Source organism: Hemicordylus capensis, chromosome 4 (genome assembly GCF_027244095.1).
Source record: "Hemicordylus capensis ecotype Gifberg chromosome 4, rHemCap1.1.pri, whole genome shotgun sequence".
Taxonomy (NCBI): Eukaryota; Metazoa; Chordata; class Lepidosauria; order Squamata; family Cordylidae; genus Hemicordylus; species Hemicordylus capensis.
Genome location: NC_069660.1, coordinates 177,902,692 through 177,925,111, shown reverse-complemented (window position 1 = coordinate 177,925,111; position 22,420 = coordinate 177,902,692). Strand labels below are relative to the sequence as shown.

Here is a 22,420-nt window from a genome sequence, read left to right as displayed (position 1 = left end):
CTGCTACTGCTAGCCTGCACAGCTCTGCACTGAGTCTGCTCCCACTGCAGACCCCACCCCCCACTCACCTGGCTGCTGCACATGCACAGAGGTGGGGGTGGAATGTGCGGTGTGTACGACACTCCATGTGGAGGTGGGCAGTGGCGCAGGATGGCAGTGGAAGTCTTACAGATTTTAAAGGTATAATTCCTTCTTCACCACCCACCTGTCCCTGCTACCATACAGAGGGCGGCTATTCAAGGAGGAGGCCGCAGCTCCTATCCTGCGCCCCCCAAGGATTGGTGCCCTAGGCAATTGCCTATGTTTGCTAATGGCAAGATGGAGTACTCCGGCAAAAAAGAACAGGAAATTTCTCAGCTTAAACGCCTTCTGCTTCTGAGAGGAAAAGTTTGCTAATAATCTCTATAGAAAAAAATACTGAAACTCTGTGCTTCCCTCACCAGTCAGGTAATTCCATTCTGTTTCTGAAGGGGAAGGAGTTTGGCACAGTTAATCTCTTGGTGCTATGAAGTATTGCTCTCCCTGGTGCTCTGTTTTGTTGCGGGTCCATACTTGTGTCAATTTATTTTCAGTCTAGAAGTGGATTGTTATGGGATTTCAGAGTCAAATTAGTTTTGTTTATTCTCCATTGTAGGAAAATAGAAAAACATTCCATGGCTCAGTTAAATATTTTACCCTGCCAACTTTGGGCACAATTCACTGGGAAGTTATCCTGCTTAAGTCCTATTAAATTATTCAGTAGTGCTCGTTTGCAGCTTTTATGCATATCCATGTGGCTTGTGCAGAAGAACATCCCTGTACCTTATAATTATAGGCATGTTCCCTAAATAGACACAGTTTGTGAAAGCTTTGTCCCTGTAAAGCATTTTCTAAAATGGGTCAACGGAGACAAAGCTATTAAAGACAATGCTTGCTGTTGATTGTTTCCTTGATCAATATGCTTTGAAGAAGACAATTTCAGTATTTTTGATTCAGGTTTATCACAAGAGCCTTACTGGATCTGGCCAAGCATCCATTTAATCTAGCAGTTTATGTCTGACAGTGATCGCAGCTGGATGCATACCTGCCAACCTGTCCCTATTTTCCCATTCAGGTGAATGGGAAAATAGGGACATGTTGGCATGTATGTAGATGCTTCTGGGAAGTCCTCCAGCAAGGCATGAAAGCAACAGCTCATTTTTGTGTCCCAGCAACTGATTTTTAGAGGTATATTACCTCTGTATGTGGAGGTTCTGTTTAGCTGTTGATAGACCGGTATTCCATGTGTTTTTCAATCCTTATCTTTAAAGCTTTCTGACATCAATAGGTGTGTAGAATAGAAATTTTTCCATAGCTGAGCCCAGGCTCTGAGATTGCTGCCCTCATGAAGTTCAAACTGTCCTGCTCCTCTGAGTTTTTAAAAGGGCATTAGAAATTTATTCTGCCATGCCTTTTGCTTTTTGAAGAAACTCCTTGGTTTTCATCTTTGCTGTCAGTCTGTGGTTGTATATTGTTTTTAATTTTGTTGTGTTATTGATTATTTTATTGTGTTCAATTATGTGCCAGTTTAACATACTAGGTATGCCAGTAATGGTGTTGGTTTTAGCAACTGTTTTTTTAAAACAATTTCTAGACCTTTTAAAAATCTCTTTCTAATTTTCTTTTAGTATAGAGCAACAACGCTGCCCGCGTTTAAGTACTATGTGACTTGTGCTTGTCTTATATTCTTCTGCATTTTTCTTGTGCAGATTCTAGTACTACCCAAGTAAGTGAGCAATATCTACCTAAAGCTCTTTGTTTATATTTGTCACTGTCATCTTCAATGTTTTCAAGTCTGGGATCCACCTTTAATTCCAACTGCAAAGTGAGACCTACTTTTAATTTTTAAAATAATATTTATTCTCTCTTTCTGCCTATTTTTACCTTTCTATATTAATTAATGGATAATTATCAATTAATTAATATAATTAATAAGAATAATTAATAGAATTTTTTAGCTTAACCTTGAAGCAGAGCTTCTTAGGGCAGCTAACAGTGTGAAAATAAATAATAAAATTCTGTCTGCTAATCAGACATTACGATCTGTCGGGAAGTACACAAGAACAAAGGAAGCTGCCTTATACCAAATCAGACCATTGTTCCATCTAGCTCAGTATTGTCTACAATGATTGGCAGTGACTGCCCAGAGTTTCAGGGTGCCTGATATAGTACCAGCAGGGATTCAAACCGGAAACCTTCGGCTTGTTAGTCAAGCATTTCCCCGCTATGCCAGTATAAAGACAAGAAGGGTTCTCCGTTGCCAGTCAGGCAATCACAATCCACTAGTTGTACACCAAAGCTGAATGTTTTGTTTAGACCTAAATTTTAATTTTAAGTTGTGTTTAGATCTAAATTTTAATGTATATATTGATATAATTTTTGCAATAATAACATATGAGACTACCAGTCCGGGGGGGAGCGGGAATCATGATCATGAAGTGTCTTCCTTCTCAGCCTCCTTTTTACTGGGTTAAATAGGTGCCGCTCTTTTAATTTCTTTTCATAAGCCAGATTCTCCTTCTCTTACTCTCTTTCATTTCTCTTATTCTTTTTTGGACTTGTTCCCGCCTGAATCATCCTTTATGAAAACGATTGTCAAAGTTGAACATGGTTTCTCAGTTTAGTTATGGGGTTGTAAAGTCCTTGACAGTCCTTCCACTTTGTCCCCTTAATACCTTTGTTAGCCAGGTCAGTGTTGTTCCCAATTGGAAACAAGAAGATGGGGAACTGCAACTATGAGAGGGAGAAACAGAGACAGAAAGACAGGCTCTGGTTGGGGATGATTTCTTCAAGCCCTCACCAAGGAAGAGAGATTTGAATTTGCATTCTCTGTGGGTTGAAGGTGCCACTGAATTATGGTAAAGCTTCGCAACCATGTTGAATTTCATGTTGGCACCCAGGGTGGCTGTTCTGCCCTGTTTTGTCACCCGTTGAACTGTTTTGCCTACAGAAGCTGTTTCAAAGGGTGTTGAAATGTATGACCACATGGGTACTTTAGCAAATAAGTTTAACCCTTGGGGAAAGTAATAGAAAAAATATTACATGAATGATTGTGTGGTCTACAATGGTTGTGGATAAAATCTATTTACTACTGAAAAATGATACCGTACAAAACCTAAGTACATTATACAATGCCAGGTGGGAACCCTTCTGGAAATATATAGAAGAGGGTAAGGATCCAATGCATGACCCTAATGCTCTAAACTACATTTACTCTTGGTGAAAATGAATGTTCATTTGCAGAATCCAGCGGATTCTATTCTTTATATTCAAAATTGGTTATTTAATTGAACAATACAGGGGAAATTGATGTTATAAATATCTGTCATTTTTATTCCATAATGTGCTACCTACCTGTCATTGTATTTTGAAGGGAAAAACTCTAATAAAGCTTTAATTTAAAAAAAAAAACAACAACCAGTGATTGTGTAGCCACCTCATGTTTATTCTCAAAATCACCATATCCAATCTTTAAGAAACTTTAAGAATTGCAACCTATGAGTTTCAGTCTCTGGCGAGTGTGATGTCATAAAATATGCCCCCCCCCCGTGGTTCAAAATTATGTTCCTTTTGATACAAGAATTGCAAAGTGTCTTGAAAAGTCAGAATAAACAAGCTCCTTAGAAGCAACTGTTGTTGCAGTTCATGCATTTCTAAATAGGAAACTTTCTGGATAATATTGGGGTGCGAAACATTAGAACAGCACATTCAGTACACTTGCATTTCCAGAAAAACAACACTTGCACTATTGATTATCTGAAAGCAATTGACAAAAAAGTTCAAGAAAGCCACTCATTTTTAAATGAGGGTTTTCTTTCCACTGCACCTGGTAGAAGAAAGAAAGGGTTGCTATGAATGTTTATATTGAACAGATATTTTAACAATGAAGCTCTTATGCACTCCAAGCATCAGCACTGATTGAAATTTGTCGAAAGCTTCATGAATGTACCAGGAGTGGGGGTGGGAATCAGAGGGAAAGAATAGACACTGAAATTATCAAAATCAAGCAAAAGCTACTGGAGATGAAAATTATCTCCCTGCAGGAATCTGTCAATGAATATCTTACCAATATATATCCCTTTTAGATGAGAGAGAAGAAGATACATTGCAGAGCACTGGTAAGCCACTGGTTAATTTGCAGTAGATCTCCTAATACCGTGTGGTTGCTGGCATTCTTAAAAAGAATGCTAGACTAGAGAGCCAGCTACAGGTCCTGTTAGGGATGTGCGAACCAGCTCGAGGTTGAGCCAATTCACCATCGAATAGTGCCTGTTCGATGGGCTCGGTTCAGTTCTTTAAAGCTCGACTTTAAGCTGAACCCCCCAGGCTGGCTCAGGAGTTTTAAATGTAAAGAAAATTATAAACTAAAAAAACACTTATGACCGGATTCAGCGGCCTCTGGAGGATGCTGCTGCAGCCATGTGGGGGAGTCACCGAAGTTTTCCCCTCCCCCGCTGGCCTCCTCCTGGTCTTTGGGCCAGTTCAGCCCGTTTATGGGCCTTTTTGGTCCTCTGCCTGCTTGCAGTGGCCATTTTGAAGGTTGCCGTGCATGTGCACTGGCCATTTGCATGTCTGGGGGCACACAAATGGCCAGTGTGCATGTGCGGCAGCCTTCAAGATGGCCAGCATGAGCAGGCAGAGGGCTGAAAAGGCCCGTAAACAGGCCAAACTAGCCCAAAGAAGACCAAGAGGAGTCACGGCAGCAATTACAGATTTTTTTTTGAAACCCTGCCTCGAGCTGGGCCCAAGATGGTTTGGCCTCAAGCTGGATTGGGGTCTGTCTTGACATGGACAGAACCAAACCGGGCCCAGTTTGGTTTGAGTCCAATTCTATTCAAAACAAACTGGGCTTCTCGGTTCCTTGCACACCACTAGGTCTTATGGGACCATGTTGACAAGAGACTACCAGTGGACCCTCCTAGTTCTATTTTGTTTCTAGACTGTTAAAAAAACAACAACCGCTAAACCCTTGAAATCTAAAGAGTAACATCTGATCTTAAGATGAAGGGCTTCCTTGGTAAAGGCTGTTTCTTCCAGGCAACACCTTTCATTTTTTTATCTTTATTTGTGCAGGAAACCCTGAATTAAATGGAACATTAATCAACAAGTTATGTGAGCACATCCCATAGCTGGGGTAGGCAGCCTTGGCTGTTGTTGAACTTGCCAAAATCCACAGGTAGAGCAGTTCAGATGGAACCTATACAGGAGAACCTCTGTATTTGCAGGGGTTCCATTATCCGCTACTACCGTGGTTATGGAAACTGCAAACACAGAGGCATTGGGCCAATGCAAATGTGGGGGTTAGGTTCCCGGAGGTCGAGAAAATGGCCCAAAAGGGTTAAATTGCCCTTTAGATGTTGGAAGGAAGTGGCCTACCATGCTTCACGGGTCCCCAGCAGTGGCCCCAAATAGTAAAAGATTGGCAGAAAATCACTTTCCCCCTTCTTTTTTACAAGGAGCCATTTTGAGGCTCCTGATCTCAAAATGGTGGCCAAAAACGACCTCTGAGGTCATTTCCAGCCACCCTCGACCCACAGTTACATAAGGTTAACCCTTTTTAAGCTATTTTTCTTCTGCGTATACCAAGGTTGGGTGTCAATTCCCTGACTGCGGATACGTGAAGCCACGGATGCTGAGTCCGCGATTAATGAGGTTCTCCTGTATACAAACAATAGAGGCAATGTTGCTCTTAAGGTATATGTCAAGCACATGCCTTTAAATGAGAAAGGCATATTTGTACACCATCACCACTGTAGTTTGTACAGTATTTGATACTGTATGATTAATTGCCCATTTACGCTATTTCCTTCTTATTTTCTGTTCCTTTTGGTCTTTAATTTTTTGGACTACTAATTGGCGCAGCAGGGAAATGCTTGACTAATAAGCGGAAGGTTGCCGGTTAGAATCCCTGCTGGTACTATATCAGGCAGCAGTGATATAGGAAGATGCTGAAAGGCATCATCTCATACTGCGTGTGAGGAGGCAATGGTAAACCCCTCCTGTATTCTACCAAAGAAAACCACAGGGCTCTGTGGGCGCCAGGAGTCAAAATTGACTTGACGGCATACTTTACCTTTACCTTTAATTGGTCAAAAGGAAAGAATTTTAAGTCTTCTTTATTTCAGTGGAAGAGTTAGGCACCATTCTTAAATCCTTTTGAAATCAATGGGACTTCAAGAAGTTTAGATCTTTCTTTTAGACTGTAAACTGCTTTGGTTGGGGATCTGTTTACTTTTTGGAAAGCATCAAAGATATACTTAGGAGTGACAAAAAGAGAGAAAACACTATTTTTAATTAAAATATCCAAATGTAACCTAACCACATGGGGCAAGATTCATCAGTTCAGTAGAGCTCTTCTCGTGGTCAGTGAGAAGAGCTCCAGGGCTGTCTGCGGGGAAGGCGGGTTTAACTTACGTTCCCCGCAGACGAGCTCCGTGGGTCAGGGTGCCTGGACGTGCTGCTGTGTGTAACCCTGCCCCCCCTGGAGTTTCAGTAATGCACTGCGCGAGTGCGTGGTGCATTATTGGGACACACACACACCCCCGGTGTGTGCAAGCAGCCGTGGCTGACAACTGATTAAAAAAATGAAATTAGCCGCATTTTAGAGGGAGGCTACTTTGGCAGGTTTGCTGCCATATTGCTGCCAGGATCGATCCTCGTGGTTCACACGATTGTGCAAAGCCGGACAGACCTCCCTTAGCCCGGTTTTGCACGCTTAGGAATATAGGAACATAGGAAACTGCCATATACTGAGTCAGACCATTGGTCTATCTAGCTCAGTATTGTCTTCACAGACTGGCAGCGGCTTCTCCAAGGTTGCAGGCAGGAATCTCTCTCAGCCCTATCTTGGAGAAGCCAGGGAGGGAACTTGGAACCTTCTGCTCTTCCCAGAGCGGCTTCATCCCCTGAGGGGAATATCTTGCAGTGCTCACACATCAAGTCTCCCATTCATATGCAACCAGGGCAGACCCTGCTTAGCTATGGGGACCAGTCATGCTTGCTACCACAAGACCAGCTCTCCTCTCCTCTTGTGTGAATAGCCTCAGTGAGAGAGTTAAGAACATGCAAATTTTTCTCTATTTAAATAAATGGGATTTAAAGGCGCTGGGCTGTGCTCTTGGTCATTGTTTGATCATGCCCATGATTACGTATCCCAGCTTATCCATATTTTCACAATCATGCACGTGAGAAGGAATTATATCTTTACTTGTTCGTAGAGTAGTTAAATTCTATTTAAGAATGGTTTGCTCATGTGTCAAACTGGATGCCATGTTGGCAGCCAAATTTGTTTAACCATAGTTCTGCACCATTCACATATAAAATGGAGGGTTGAGATTTAAACAGAGATGGGGCTTGGGGCACATCCCTCACCTTAGCTCTTCACAGACTGTTGCTCAGACTCCTTTTCCTCCCTGCCCAGCTTTGATACCAGAAGTATCTGGGAAACCAAAATATGGTAAGGCCAAGTAATGACAGAAGGGTTCAGTTATCCTCATTTTGATAACATCAGACTCTCCCTCCCCCATTTTACATGCAGATAGGGCTGACACATGATTAAACAAATGTGGCTGCCCCATAACATCTAGTTTGGCTCTTGGTGACTGCAAATATAAAGGAATAGCGCCTCCAGTGTCAGGCGGTATATAAATTAAATAAATAATTATACCTATCCATTATTAGAACTCCTTTGTTGGTTATCTGTATGTTGGTTATTCTAACAGGTCCTTTTTCCTTTTACCTTATAGAAAGTCTGTTCTTGGAATCTCCTTTGGAGCTGCCTTTCTTGTGCTTTCCTTCATTCTTTTTATCTGTTTTGCTGGACAGCTCTTGGTAGGTATTAAGAGCACATCAACTTACTCAGCAACACAATGTCTTATGCATGAATAATGAAGCCATAACACATCTACATTGTTGAAGCCCACTTTTCCTTAACAAAAAAGAAAGAAAGAAAAGGTTAGTCTAATATAATACCCGTTAGTTGCCTAGGTGAGAAAATAGACCTCGGAGGAGTTTCTTCCCTGGAGTAATTTACTTTTACTTTTTTCAATGATTTAAAATGCAGAAACAGTTTAATTTATGCATTGCTATGCATTTTTCTTAAAAGAGATAGATGCTCTAACAGACTTGCATTGTAACTTGCCTGATCTGTCATAGTTAATGAAAATTTTGCTTTTGCTCTGAAAAGTACTAGAATTACTGATAATTCCCAATCAAACACTCTGTTATGATTTTTTCCCTAATATTTGAAATCTATCAAGAATATAACTAAGATTTAGCAGAAGTGTAGTAATAATTTTATGTTCAGTTTCATGTGATAAAAGGATATAGACTGAAACTGCTGTGGCCAGATTGCAAAGAGTGATTTCGCACGGCGGATTCCCATGCTGCCACATCATATAGGTTTTGAACTTAATCCCTCTCAGTTTCAAAAGTAGTTTGGTGTGTGGGATTAAAGGGCTGCTGTTTTAGAAAAACAAGTCAAAATTCCCCTTGATGGACAGGACTAGTTTCACAGTTCTTTGGATCATCATGGCCCAAGGCGTTTCACTGGGATGCAACAATCACTGTGCCGGCATGACAGTATTGTTAGCCTTTCTGCTGTGCATCTCTTGTCTTTATGAAAACACTCCTCAAGTCCACTTTTTGAACATCATTGTTCCTACAAGAATGAGTGAAAATGGAGAGGCTACTTTAAGAAGTTCCAGGCTTCAAACAGTGCTCACGGTTGTTTATCACGACTGCTGCTGCATGTACTACTTCTCAACAAAAAAGCTCTCAAAGCAGTTTACAGAGAAGAAGGGTAATAAGAAGAAGATTATTCCCTATCCCCAAAATAGCCTAAAAGGAAACACAAGGTAGACACCAACAGCCACTGGAGGGATGTTGTGCTGGGGTTGAATAGGGCCAGTTGCTCTTCCCCTGCTTAATACAAAGAGAACAGGCACTTTGAAAGGTGCCTCTTTGCCCTGTTAGCAGGGAAGAACCAACAAGGACAAAAGGGGATTGTTGAAGGGTTGAACTGAAAATGAATGCAGCTTTTGACTCTATGGGTCCCCACATGCAACTAAGTGTACATCTGCAGTCTGTTTTCTTCTAAGTATATTCCAGTATGTAACCCCATTGCAATAAGTGTATGTCTGCCGTCTCTGTTTTCCCCATGATATGTCCCAGAACATACTGGGAATAGCTGAAATAATTCCTAATTTTCTTGCAGTCTTCTGATTGCTAGAAACATTGTGCTGTAGCTGATTCGCAAGCACTTTTGTTGTCAAGTAGGTACATAAGTGTGTCACTTGAAAATCCCAAGCTAGTTCACCTTGCAAATAAATTGCTTGGATTTGTCCCTCGTGGGCTCTCTTATTCCTTGTTGCTCCTCCAGATGTGCTTGTCCTTCATATAGCTAAAGAGCAGCATAGAAACGAATGAGAAAATAATCGACAACAGACAAATCAAAACAAAACGAAACTGTAAGAGAGGGCTGCTCTACTGCAGACCTAATCAAAACTAATGGTGGGCAAAAAGAATCTGAGAGAAAGATGTGTTCAAAATGAATGTGTGCAGTTTGACTGTTTTTGAAATGTGTTGTTGCATTAGTGCAGATGTTCTGCTCCTGTATTAATGTTCCTCTCTCTGAACACAACTCATTGTTCTACCACTAGCATATTATGAGGGGAGGAGGCTGGAGGCATCAGATTTCTATGAATTTCTGGAATGTACCAGGGGTGTAAGCGATTGGAGTGGGCTCTGGGAGAACCATGATGATGGGGCCCTGGTTGCTCTGCCTTCTTTGCCTTCCCCCCATTTCTTTGCTGCAGAAGAGCAGTAAGGACATGGTGAACAGCAAAACAGTCTTTTCTATCTCTCTGATGAAGATAATATCACACACATTCCCATATATGGGAATATATTCCCATTATTCCCATTCTCTCTCTCTCTCTCTCTCTCTCTCTCTCTCTCTCTCTCTCTCTCTCACACACACACACACACACACACACACACACACACACACACGCACACACACTTCTGTGTGCACATTCCCCTGGCTCAGAACCATTTTGAACAAAACATGTACCTACTACAATGACAACATATATTCAACAATTCTTCTTTCTTACTCTCCCATTCATGCACATATTCTCATTCTCTCTCTCTCTCTCTCTCTCTCTCTCTCTCTCACACACACACACACACACACACACACACACACACACACACACACACAGACACTCACACTGGTCAATGTTTTCCATGGAAAACTGAGTCCTTCAGTGTAATGTTCCAAGTGAAAGATGGATTTGCCAGGTCTGTTCTTCATTTCATTAATGCAAGTCTGGACAGTACCTACCTGTTTGGGGAGCTTGTGCCAGTTATATTCTTCCCTCCACAGTTTGGCTTCCATCTGGAGTTGCACATCCTCAAAGTATCAAATCAAAACAAATCCTTAATTATTGTCAATGATCATGATAAAACCAACACTATAAAAAGTCATGTTAAAGGGTGTTTACTACCCCTGTGCTGCATGGGCACATCCTTAAAGTAGATGTCTCTTTTTACTGTCTCTATGTCCTGCATGCCCACATAGTTAAAGGTAGGGATGTGCACGGAACTGGTTTGGACGCCCTTTATCGTGTGCAGGCGCATCCTCTACTTCCACGAACTTCCGGAAAATGTATTGAAGGGGGTGGCAGGGAGTTACGCTGCCACGCTAGGCGATGTTTAAGGAACTGAGTGCTGGCAGGGGAAATGTGGTATGTGTGTGGGGGGGTAAGTGCATCCTCCCTCACCCTTAAAGCTGCACACACCACCTGCCGTTGAACCAGCCCCCGCTGGTTCCGTGCACATCCCTAGCTAAAGGCACCGAGTCCCATATTTTGCCCCGGGATTCAGGGATAAACTCAACCTAATTGTTAAGTTTGGCAGAGGGAGCAGAGAAAAGAAGTATTATGGTTTTATCCTGTTCTTTTTAATGAGGGCAGGATTCAGAAAGGGCCTCTAAGTGCCTTAAATTTAAGATCTTTTTAGCTCTGTCTCATCTTTGGGTAGGAAGCAGGAGGTGAGAAGTGTGTCAGGCAACATCCTTTCTTCTTCTCCTTTTGACTGCTGGCTGATGCTCACCTTAGTGTTGAGACTCTCACTCAAGCTAAGAGTGGCTGGGCTGAATCTGAGCACTAGCCAGCTGGTCAGGAGGGTGGAGGGGTACTGGCTGACACTACTATCCCCTTCCCTCCTGGAGTGGACGCTTAAAGCCAAGATGAGTGTTTGGATCAGGAGTCAACAGTGTGTCAGGGTGTCATAAAACTGTTAGCTCGGCTAACCCAACAGGATTTACAACCCCCTTCAGCACTCCCCCTGTGAGTTAACAGAAAGTAGCAGCAAAGCTGCACAAAGGAAAACAAAAGGCTCACAAAGAAAATAGTAAGTAAGACTTCTGAGTCAGAAGTCTGAGCCATGATACAGGGAGGCAGGAGGAGGAGGAGAGCGAAGAGCAAGCTGTTGCCCAGCTAGCCACTGCCCTCCCCCAGAAGCTCAGGGACATTTGTCTTATATAGCTATGCTCCTGGAACTTACCATTATTTCTGAAAGGTTCCACACAGCAGGCTGCAGTTTCTTTTCTACTCACATGGAGACTGTGTTTTCTGCTAAACTGAGCTGTCTTGCTTGTAGGGCAATTTCACAAAATAACTTGATTTGATGTATAGTATCAAAAAAAAAGTGTGTGACCTGATGTGCCCCTGAACAAAAGCCAACTAAAACCCACACTAGATATGACATTCTAAGGTCAGAACTGCTCCTACTATATGTAACACTCTTTAGATGACTTTTTTTAAAAGATCAAAGAAGGAAGCTAAAAAGACATTTGTCCTGAAGAAAAGTTCAAGGATCCTTTCTTTCCCCTTTTGTATTCATTTAGTGCCTTGAGTGAATGATTCAATTCTACCATTCCTTTATTTTGTCCATTGAGAGAGCATGCTAAACATGTACAGCAAATCTAAGCCTATTTATTTCAAAGTGGCTTTCTCATATGTCTGTAACAATTTCTTTGTAAATATGGCTGGGTAAGCAATGTTAGTGTAATCAAAATGGTGTGTAGAGTATATTGAGAAAGCAGCTGTACTGCCAAAGAGAAGTAGTATAGATTTGCTTTATATGCTTTCATGTTGATTGATTGATGACTGGTTAAGTGCCATCAAGTCAGTGTTGACTTGGCCTTTTCTCAGTGATGCATTTATTGCTGTCGTAATAGAGTCCATCCAGCTTGCTCCTGGTCATCCTCTTTCCTTCCACTTTCCCCAGCATTATGGACTTCTCAAGGAAGCTGGGTTTTCACATAATGTGTCCGAAGTATGATAGTTTGAGCCTGGTCATTTGTGCCTCGAGTGAAAATTCTGGATTGATTTGTTCTATGATCCATTTGTTTGTTTTTCTGGCTGTCCATGGTACCCTCAAAAGTCTTCTCCAGCACCAAAATTCAAAAGTGTCAATATTTTTTCTATCTTGTTTCTTCAAAGTCCAGCTTTCTCATCCATAGAGTGTCATAGGGAAAACCATTGTCTGAACAATTCTAATCTTTGTAGGTATAGGCACGTCACGGCATCTAAATATCCTTTCCAAGGCCTTCATTGCAACCCTACCAAATGTTAGTCTGCTGCGTATTTCTTGACTGCTGGATCCTTTACTGTTGATGGTTGATCCTAAAAGGCAGAAACTATCCACCATGTCAATGTCTTCATTATCAATTCTGAGGCTGGTTGTTGTACCTGTTGTCATTAGTTTAGTCTTGACATTTAGTTGTAGTCCCATTTTTTCATGATGCTCCTTGACTTTCATTACTAGAGCTTGCAGATCATCCACATTTTCAGCTGTCAGAGTGGAGTCATCAGCATATCACAGTTTATTGGTGTTACTTCCTCCAACTTTAAAACCACGCTCATCTTCTTACAATCCAGCTTTTCTCAGTATACATTCAGCATTTAAATTAAATAAATAAGGAAAAGGTATACAGCCTTGTTATAGTCCTTTGCTGACCTGGAACTAGTCTGTTTCACCATGTTCTGTCTGGACTGTGGCCCCCTGTCCTGTGTATAGGTTTCTCAAGAGAACAATGAGATGTTCTGGGGTGCCCATTTTCCTAAGGATATTCCACAACTTGACATGGCCAACACAATCAAAGGCTTTTCTGTAGTCATAGTGATTTCTTTTTTGTATTCTTTGGCTTTCTCAATTATCCAGTGTGAACGAGCAATGATGTCTCTTGTTCCTTGGCCTTTTCTGAAACCAGCTTGAACATCCAACATTTCCCTTTCCACGTAGGGCTCTAATCTGTGTTGGATGATCCTGAGCATTATTTTGCTAGCATGTGAAATTAAGGGTATTGTGCGATGGTTTGCGCAATCTGTTAAGTCTTCTTTCTTTGGTATGGGTATGTAGACTTCCAATCTGTTGGCCACTGTGTCGTTCTCCAAATTTGCTGGCATGGAGCCTTGACTGATTCTTCTTCTGTTAGAGCCTTGACTGATTTTTCTTCTGTTGCCTATCATATTTCCGTAGCTATTCCATCAATTCCTGTAGCCTTCCAACTTGGTAATGACCGGAGTGCTGATCTGACTTCAACTTCCCGTACTAGAGGTTCTTGCAAGTAGGGAATATCTTCTAGAGTATCTTGGGTGTTGACATCCCTGCTGTACAGATTTTCAGTATACTCCTTCAATCTCTATTTGATCTTCTCTGAATCAGTTACTATCTGTCCTTCGGCATCCCTTAACATACCAATTCAAGGTTGGAACCTTCATCTGCGTTCAGAGATCTTTTGGAAAACTTTCCTTGTGTTTTCATGTCTATTTCCATCCTCAAGGTCTTTACAGATGTCATTGTAGTACTGCTCCTTGTCTCTTCTAACAGCTTTCTGAAATTCCCTATTAAGTTCCTTCCTGAGGTCTTTATCTTTCTTGACTTTGGCTTCTCTCCTCTTCTTGGCAATTTCCGCTGTCTGTTCTGACATCCATGCTTTCATATACAGTACATTAATTCCAAAATGTTGCAAGGAGGAGGTGGTAGGATTTCAAGGGTCAAACTACATTGATGTCAGGAGAGGAAGAGTACTGGTCTTGTGGTAGCAAGCATGAATTGTCTTTGCTAAGCAGGGTCCACCCTGGTTTGCATTTCAGTGGGAGACATGTGGGAGCACTGTAAGATATTCCCCTTAGGGGATAGAGCCACTCTGGAAAGAGCATTTGCATGCTTGCATGCAGAAGGTTCGGGGGCATACCAAGGTGTTGCAGTGGGCCTAGAGACAAGATTTTAAAATGGGCCCCTCGCTGCCTTCCTCCTCTTCTCCTGGACCCATGTCTCTGCTGCAGAAGAACATTAAGGAGACATGTAATATAGTGCAGCAGATTAACAGACAACCCAAACTGTCATCTGAATCCACTCCAAGATATATGAACCAAATGGTGGGGGGTTGTTCTCAAACCCAACAAAACAATTTGCAAAATATGGGAAAGGCAACTTGTAGAAATTACATGCTGCGTTTTAAGTATATTGGCTTTTCACTGTAGAGGTTTTCCATGGTAAGATAACATGTCTTAAAGAGCAATGCAAATTAATTTAACATTTTTATTTATTATTTATTAATTCAATTTTTATACTGCCCTTCCAAAATGACTCAGGGTGGTTTACAATTAAAACATCCAAACAATCCTGCAAACCAGTGCTTGGATGTGGTTCTTTCGGAGTTTTTCCAATCTAGGGTTGTCACAAAGTGACTCCATTTGAAAGCCTTGACCCTTAAACACAACCACACCACCTGAGACTTTGTGCTACTATACTTTTATACTAAAACTGCAATCCTGTGTACACTGACTGGGAAGTCAAGCATCTTTCCCCCCTACACACACACACACACACACACACACACACACACACACACACACACCATAGAACATGTGGGTTCTTGAGGGCTCAAACGGCAACTGAAATCACAAGAATGTGATAATATAAAACAAGTATTTTCATGCAAATATGCATTAGCAGAAATATTTCAACACACAACTTAACATATTCCCACATCCTGCATAATTCTTTATCCACTCCCCTCTCTGTCTCTAAAGGGTCCACTATTTAAACAACTGAATTTCCAAGAATATAAAGATGTAAAAAAACCCCAAGGTAATGGGGTTTTTTTTAGGGAGGATGGGGGAGACCTTGGAATTTTTGTTGTTTTTTAATGCAGCTTGGGGGCTGAGTGGGAAAGAGACCCACCATTCAGGAAAGCAGGAGCTGCTTAGCTGCTTCCTCATGCCTCTCCTGGCTTGCACTCTTTTCCTTGTCATAGCTGAATGGATTGTTTGGAAGTAAGGCATTCCCCACCCCACCCCAGCTTCCCTCCTGCTTCTGCGGCTTTTGCTTTTTCAGGACATTTGCAGCATTCAGTAGTTTTTCAAGCACAGAGAGCAGACACTGGTACAAAAAATAAAACAGACAGACCCAATCGCCACGACGATGCTCCATTCTCCATGCCCCCCCCACATGAAACTCTTCCCTTTTCCCCTTTGAAGAGAGACAGTTTGCAGACTGAACTCCAAGTTCCACAATTTGCAAAAAAACAAAAACAGGGGGTGGGGGCTTACTTTTCCTTGTCTTCTTTGTAGTGTCTCCTGCCCTCTTCCACCTCCAGGTCCAGCCTGGGCAACAGAAGTCAGATAGAACCATCCCCCTCTCCCACCAGCAGGACAGAGCTCAGCAGCAATCCAAACAATTATCCTCAGCCACCTCAGCCTGTGGGGAGGAGGAAGCTTCACCGAGGGGAAGTTTGTTTCTCTCCCTCCTTCCATCACCTTGAGCTCCCAGCAGCTCGCTCTAACAAGCACGCTGCATGGGCAGGAAAGCTGGGAGAGATTTGGCAGGCAGGCGGCTGCCTTTGCTCTCCCTTGCAGGCATGCTGCTTGGCAGAATTGAGAGGGCAAGGAATGGCATGACGGGGGCGGGGGGGGGGGCCTCAGAGGCTGTCGGCCAGGAGACATTCGTCTCCCTTTGCCTCATTAGCGGTACACCCCTGAAAAGGTTCCAAGTTCCTTCCCTGGCATCTCCAAGATAGGGCTGAGAGATTCCTGCCTGCAACCTTGGAGAAGCTGCTGCCAGTCTGTGTAGACAATACTGAGCTAGATGGACCAATCGTCTGACTCGGTATAAGGCAGCTTTCTATATAGATAGATAGATATAGACATAGACATAGATATAGATACACACACATATACATATACATATATATTTTCCTATCAGGTTTAATTGCATGCAGCTTTGGGGGAATCTGATCAGGACTACAATGCTGGAGTAGGGTTAGCTGTCTTCCCCAATGCCTTTTCCTAATGAAAATCCACCCTCTTAGCTGCTATTTGCAAATAGCTTATTGCAGGGAAGGCATTGGTCCTGGATGTCCAGGTGTCTGTCATGACTCAGAGAGTCTCCTATTTGCTTTGGCTGGTACATCAGCAGTTGCCTTATACTGAAAGATAGAAACCTGACTTCTGCCATGCATGCCTTGGTAACTTCTAAATTAGATTACTATCATGGCCGTCCATGAAGACAGTTAAGAAACTTCATTTGGTCTTTCAAAGGTGTTGGCCAGATCACCTAGCAAAAGTATCTAATGTCAGTTCTAAAAGGAGCTCTGCTGGTTAGTGGTCATTTTAAAAATTCATTTCAAAGCATTAATTGATGATCTTAAAACCCTGGCCCCATGTTCTGGGAGCATCTCTTCGCATCTGATCTTCCTTACATCCTTAGGTCATCTGGCAAGGTCCTGATCCATTTACTGTATTCATTCCAACTGAACCTAGATTGCTATCACTAGGAACAGGACCTTTTCTGTTACGGCACCTTCATTGTGGAATGCTCTTCTCTCACGGTACTTGCCTGCCCTAGTTAGATGATTCTATTCTTAACTTTTGAAGTGAACAATGTCCTGGAATTTGGGCTCTGACAGCTGAATGTCATCGTTATGCAGCTCTTATAGTTCTGCTATTAATATTTAGTATTATCAATGTGTTTTAATGCGTTTTAGATTACAGAACACATTAAACATTATATGAATTTTGAAACTATGTTGTGATAACTAGCCACTTTGAGGTCTCCAAAAATTAAATAAAAATGCAATAAATAAATCCCTCTGCCCAACAAGTTATTTTACCTGGGTGGCTCCCTGGACCCACATAAAAGGACTCAGTGGATCAGGGATCCCATATGTTTTAGCTCCCTTTTTATCTGCTAATATATTTCATGTCATTCCTTATCTCAGATATTCTAAGCCCAGGTATGGAAATTGTAATTCAGTGCCAATTTTTATCAGTTCAAATGAATAAGAGAGGACAATGCATGTCCTCAGCTGATTTTTTTAGATGCCTACATATTTTTGCAATGTAGAACTGTGACATTCTTGCTTTAGAGCAAAGAAAGAAGAACCAAAAAATATTCATAGACATGCATTTTTCATGTGCCCATATGCAGCAATGCAACAAGAAAGTCTCTACCTCACTGATGTGGGTTTTGAAGTCATCCGGAGTCATTGCAAACCGGCCCTGGCCACGGATCATGCTCACCTTGATAACGACAGCTGTAATATTAACAATGGCTGTATTCAATATGGTAAGCTTAGTTTTTGTTCTTTTCCCCTACACTTTTGTTCCCTTCCAGCCTGTGTATATGAAGCCTTTTAAAATGATCAGAGAGATAAGAGTAGCCTTCCAGGAATCCAGAAGTATTCCAAGAAAAAAAGCCCTTGAGCAAGCTCTGTTATGAGAAATATAGTTCTGTCCTCTCTCTGAGGCTTTACAGACAGGGGTGTTACCCCGAATCTCCTTCAGGAGAGAGTGTGTGCATTCACACACCAGCCAAACTTACCTCGAAGTCCCTTCGAGATCCTTGGAAGCACCCCCCTGACACACACAAATCGGGCTCTGTCTTCCAAATTCTAGCTTATCTCGAGGTATTTCCGGGGGTTTTTAAATGCAGAATGCTACTACAGAATGCTTTAAATGCTACTTTTTCTGAAAACACTGGAGCAAATAGGGAGAGGCACTGACTAGAATCATAAGCATGATAAGAAGGATACTCTCTTCAGAAATGCAGATATAGCTCTTTAGAAATCTCTTCCCCCGCCCCCCTGCCATTGGCTAGAAGGAAACCACGGAGGCATGCTGTGTGAACTTGCATCAAAACAAAACCCAAGAACAGAGGGTGGGGGTTTCCCTCAATGCTGTGAGTGTAATTAGAACATATATATAATTAAAGGTTATATAATTGTTTAACCTTTAATATATAATTAAAGGTTAAACATGCACGCACACATGTACTCCTTGGCTACCTGGGTGCAGGTGAATGCACCAATAGGAAGGAGGGGCGGGGCGCTCCATGTCCTCTACAACCCTATTGGCCAGAAATAGGTGAGAAGGATGGGGAAAACATCTGTATGAACAATCCTAGGTTCGAAAAAGCATAAGGAACTGTAACCAGTGGCAAAAGCAGAAATGTGAACGGCCCCAGGTGTATTTTGATTTATGCATATTTATACTTATGTGTTATTAAATGCACTCTATATACTCATCCTAACTCATCCTAATTTAAGCCACTTCCTCTGGCAGTAAAGCCCACAGACTGGGAAACTTCATGGTGCCTAGATAACGGAATAGCTATGCACTATTGGCAAGAAGGAAGCAGACAAGCAGGGAGGTTTGCAGGGCTGTGACTAGAGATCAGGGAGCCAAGAGAGAGGTTAAGATTTCTGGGTTTAAAGTCTTTCTTGAGCCTGACATGGGTCTTGCAGATTTAAAAATTAGAAGTGGAATTCTGCTGGTTGAGGCTTCTACTGTCAGTGCAGCATTGTGATTTGGCGACTCAAAGGGAGCAAAAAGGGTCACGAAGCAGTGTGAGTGGTGGGGGTGGAGAGCTGAGTTTCATATATCAATTTGAACTAACCAGCTAGGTCTTTGGTTGCAGGCTTCTCGTAATACAAACAGGCTTCTTATGAGAAATGCTTAATTAAAAGGATTCAAATGAACCTTACAGTATTCTCATGGGACTGCCATAAACCATTTCTCTTGTTCAAATGTGTACTGGGGGAACAAAATCTAGTACACTCAGTCCATTAATTAAAAATAAGTTGGCTTATTAAAATATGTTGCATACTGTTGTATGTTAGAATTGTACTTGGATTTTATAAATCTAACATTTTATTTCTATTGATTTCCCTTTTTGTCAGAAAGGATGGAAGTATGTATGTGTATTTGAAATTACAGCTGATTGTTAATTTGCACCAACAAGACTGATATAGAACAACCTAGCAGGTAATCAAAGTCTTGAAGGGACACAGCAGTGTCTTGCAGCATTCCTGGCTGTTCCCAGATGTCGGTGACTAAAGCCAGGAAAGATTTATCTCATGAACTTCAGTTTTTAATGATACCCATGATTCTCTGGGTTAGAAAATTACAAGATAATTATGGCCACACAATCCCTCATTATGCACTGCAAAAATTCACCATTTCATAATAAGCTACCATGAGTTATGCGTACAGTCTGATGCAAAGTAGCCTTGGAAACTGGTAGGTGATCCTGTTAATTTTTAAGGCTATTTTCATATTCCATAATTATTTTACTGCAAACATTGCTGTATATGGGAAGGGACTGACTTATGACTAGGGAAGCAGCAAGCTCCTCTTTTGTAATATTGCACAGCTGGTAGATGAAGCCTAGGACTGGACAATGGAGAGGGCCTTTAGGTCTTACTTGATTTTTAGACACATCAGCTGGTAGCTGTGGCAAACCTGTTATGAATCACACTTGGGGGGCAAATGCAATCCAAATTCCATCTCTCTTGTAAATGTTGTGAATTGGGAAAGAGTTTTGATCTTCCTATACTTGTATTAGATGAAAGTTTCTTGTTTTGTAAAAACTGGCCCATAGTTCCAAGCTATAATTTTTCTTTCAGGAAAATGAGTCATTATTTTGTCCAGTATGTTCTTTGAACTCTGGTTGATATGGAGCTAATCTTATCAGAGGAAGTGTTTTTCTTCAGCAGGGAGCTGTGGAGATTGGTGTGATATGGATAAGAGAATTTAAAGTAAAAGATATAAGATATGGAGAAGAAATTAGGGATGTGCTCAAAATGTGATTCAGGATCTGAATTGCAGGCACAACCCTTTAAAAATGAGGGCTTACACAGCCTCTTTAAAGTGGAGGAGAGCAGGTCCATACCTGCTCCTCCGATTGCCGCCATTGGCGTAATCCTGGCGCTCCCCTCAGCTATGCCCATGTGCCAGCGGGGCATTTCCCATATGCCCCTGTGCAACACTCGCATGCACATGGCCTCTGTGTGGGCATAGCTGGGGCGGGGAGCACCAGGATTATGGCAATGGCGGCGATCGGAGGAGGAGCAGGTATGGGTCTGCTCTCCTCTGCTTTAAAGGGGCTGTGTAAGCCCTCATTTTAAAAGGGTTGTGCCTGCGATTTGGACACCAAATCGCATTTCGGTACATGCCTAGAAGAAATTCATAGAATTTAAAGTGAAAGGTAAAGTGTGCTGTTGAGTCGATTTTGCCACAGAGCCCTGTGGTTGTCTTCGGTAGAATACAGGAGGGGCTTACCATTGCCTCCTCCCACGCAGTTTGAGATGATGCCTTTCAGCATCTTCCTATATCGCTGCTGCCTGATACAGGTGTTTCCCATAGTCTGTGAAACATACCAGTGGGTATTCAAACCGGCAACCTCTGGCTTGCTAATCAAGTCATTTCCCTGCTGTGCCATTAGGTGGCTGCAAAGTGAAAGGTACATACATTGCTGAAGTTTTCTTTGTGTAGTAAATCTCTGTTAGGAGTGGTTGCAGTTTGAATTTGAATTTGAAGGTTGCAGTTTGAATTTTCCTTGCATTTTTATTTGATAGACAGATTTTGGAAGCAGGAAGCAAAGCTACTCTTTTCTAACTCTTTTTACTGGAAAAGGCAAATCTTTACAGTTTTAAATCAGTTACAGCCTGTCTCCATTGTCTACATATTGAGCAATCATTATGTGACATTCAGCTTATCCCAAGCTTTATATGCTGTCTTTCAGTTCACTGTTTCACTGCTTAATGGGTCCAGAATTCCCAAACCTCCAAGCTTCCTTGCTTATCTGGAGTGCACAGCTATTCCTATCCCTAGGACCTCTATGAAGGTTGTCTCAAGAACTGACGCTTTCCCCCTCACTTTCTTGTCTTATCTCTCTTTCACTTAGGCCTCTGCCTCCCTCACTTGTGCTTCATTCATACCTCTGCATTTCATGCTAATAGTAGCTTCATACCACATCCTTTGGGTATCTGGCCATTGGACCAATCAACTTCTGAGCCTTTAGTCTCCCTGCTGGCTAATATAACTGTCTCTTCTTTCACCATTCCTGTCATAACTTCCGTTCTCTCTAAAATGTATATAAGGCTTTGCCAGTTCAATTGACCTTTGACTTGAAATTCTTAAGCTGCCATGAGAACCTAAATAAATACATCTACAGTAATCATGGGCATTCTATTGCTTACAGTTTCCCCTTGATAAGAATGAATATGATCATTTTGCTTGGTGGGCAGTGGAAGGTCTCATGCAGCCTGGTTGTGTTTCTCGCCTTGGTCATTTTGTGTAATTCTGCTAGACATTGGGAAGGTTTGACCTTTCAAATATCTCAAATAAGTAAAATACAATAGATCAGATCAAGAAAAGAGGTTATTTTAAAGCCTTGTCATATACTACTAGACCAGCAGTATTCAAGGCTCATAATCCCTCAGCCAACTTGGAAACAAGTCAGTCTGGAATATACAACAGTTCTTTTCAGAGTGTGAAGGTGGGATTGCTGCCCATGGTGTGTATATACTTATCCCAGTTATGCCCTGTGGTAAGCCAGAGACAGTAGGACCGGGGGTGGGGGAAGCAAATCATTAAAAAAAAATTATTGTCTGTCCCTAGGCACAATGTCTCACTTGTATGTCATTTGCAGATCTTAGAGAAATTAACACTGGAGGCTGAAACTACTACTGCTGCTGCTGCTGCTACTACTACGATTATTTATATACTGCTCTTCAACCAAAATTCACACAGCGGTTTACATACAAATAATAATAATACATAAATAAGATGGCCCCCTGTCCCCAAAGGGTTCAAAATCTAAAAAGAAACATAAGGCAAATACCAGCAACAGCCACTGGAGGGAAGCTGTGCTGAGGGTTAGATAGGGCCAGTTGCTCTCCCCTTGCTAAATATAAAAGAATCACCACTTTAAAGGGTATCTCTTTGCTCAGTTGTCTGTTACAAACTGACATTTCTGTTGCATTTATCTTGTGTTATCTTTTTATTAAAATAAAACCCACCCTTCCACATTATCTCAGGTGCTAGCA

General features: G+C 41.9%; 1 protein-coding gene across 4 annotated transcripts in view; it reads left to right on the top strand.

The window, feature by feature from the left end:
• Positions 1–22,420, top strand: part of ADCY2 (adenylate cyclase 2) — a 193,363-nt gene that overhangs the window by 141,194 nt on the left and 29,749 nt on the right. For 2 of the 4 annotated variants that reach the window (XM_053243791.1, XM_053243794.1), the window contains 3 exons: positions 1,647–1,744; positions 7,764–7,848; positions 17,521–17,658. In XM_053243791.1, the coding sequence (XP_053099766.1) occupies positions 1,647–1,744; positions 7,764–7,848; positions 17,521–17,658 (321 nt within the window). The remainder of the gene's footprint in view (positions 1–1,646; positions 1,745–7,763; positions 7,849–17,520; positions 17,659–22,420) is intronic. The other 2 variants (XM_053243792.1, XM_053243793.1) reach the window with 2 other exon arrangements.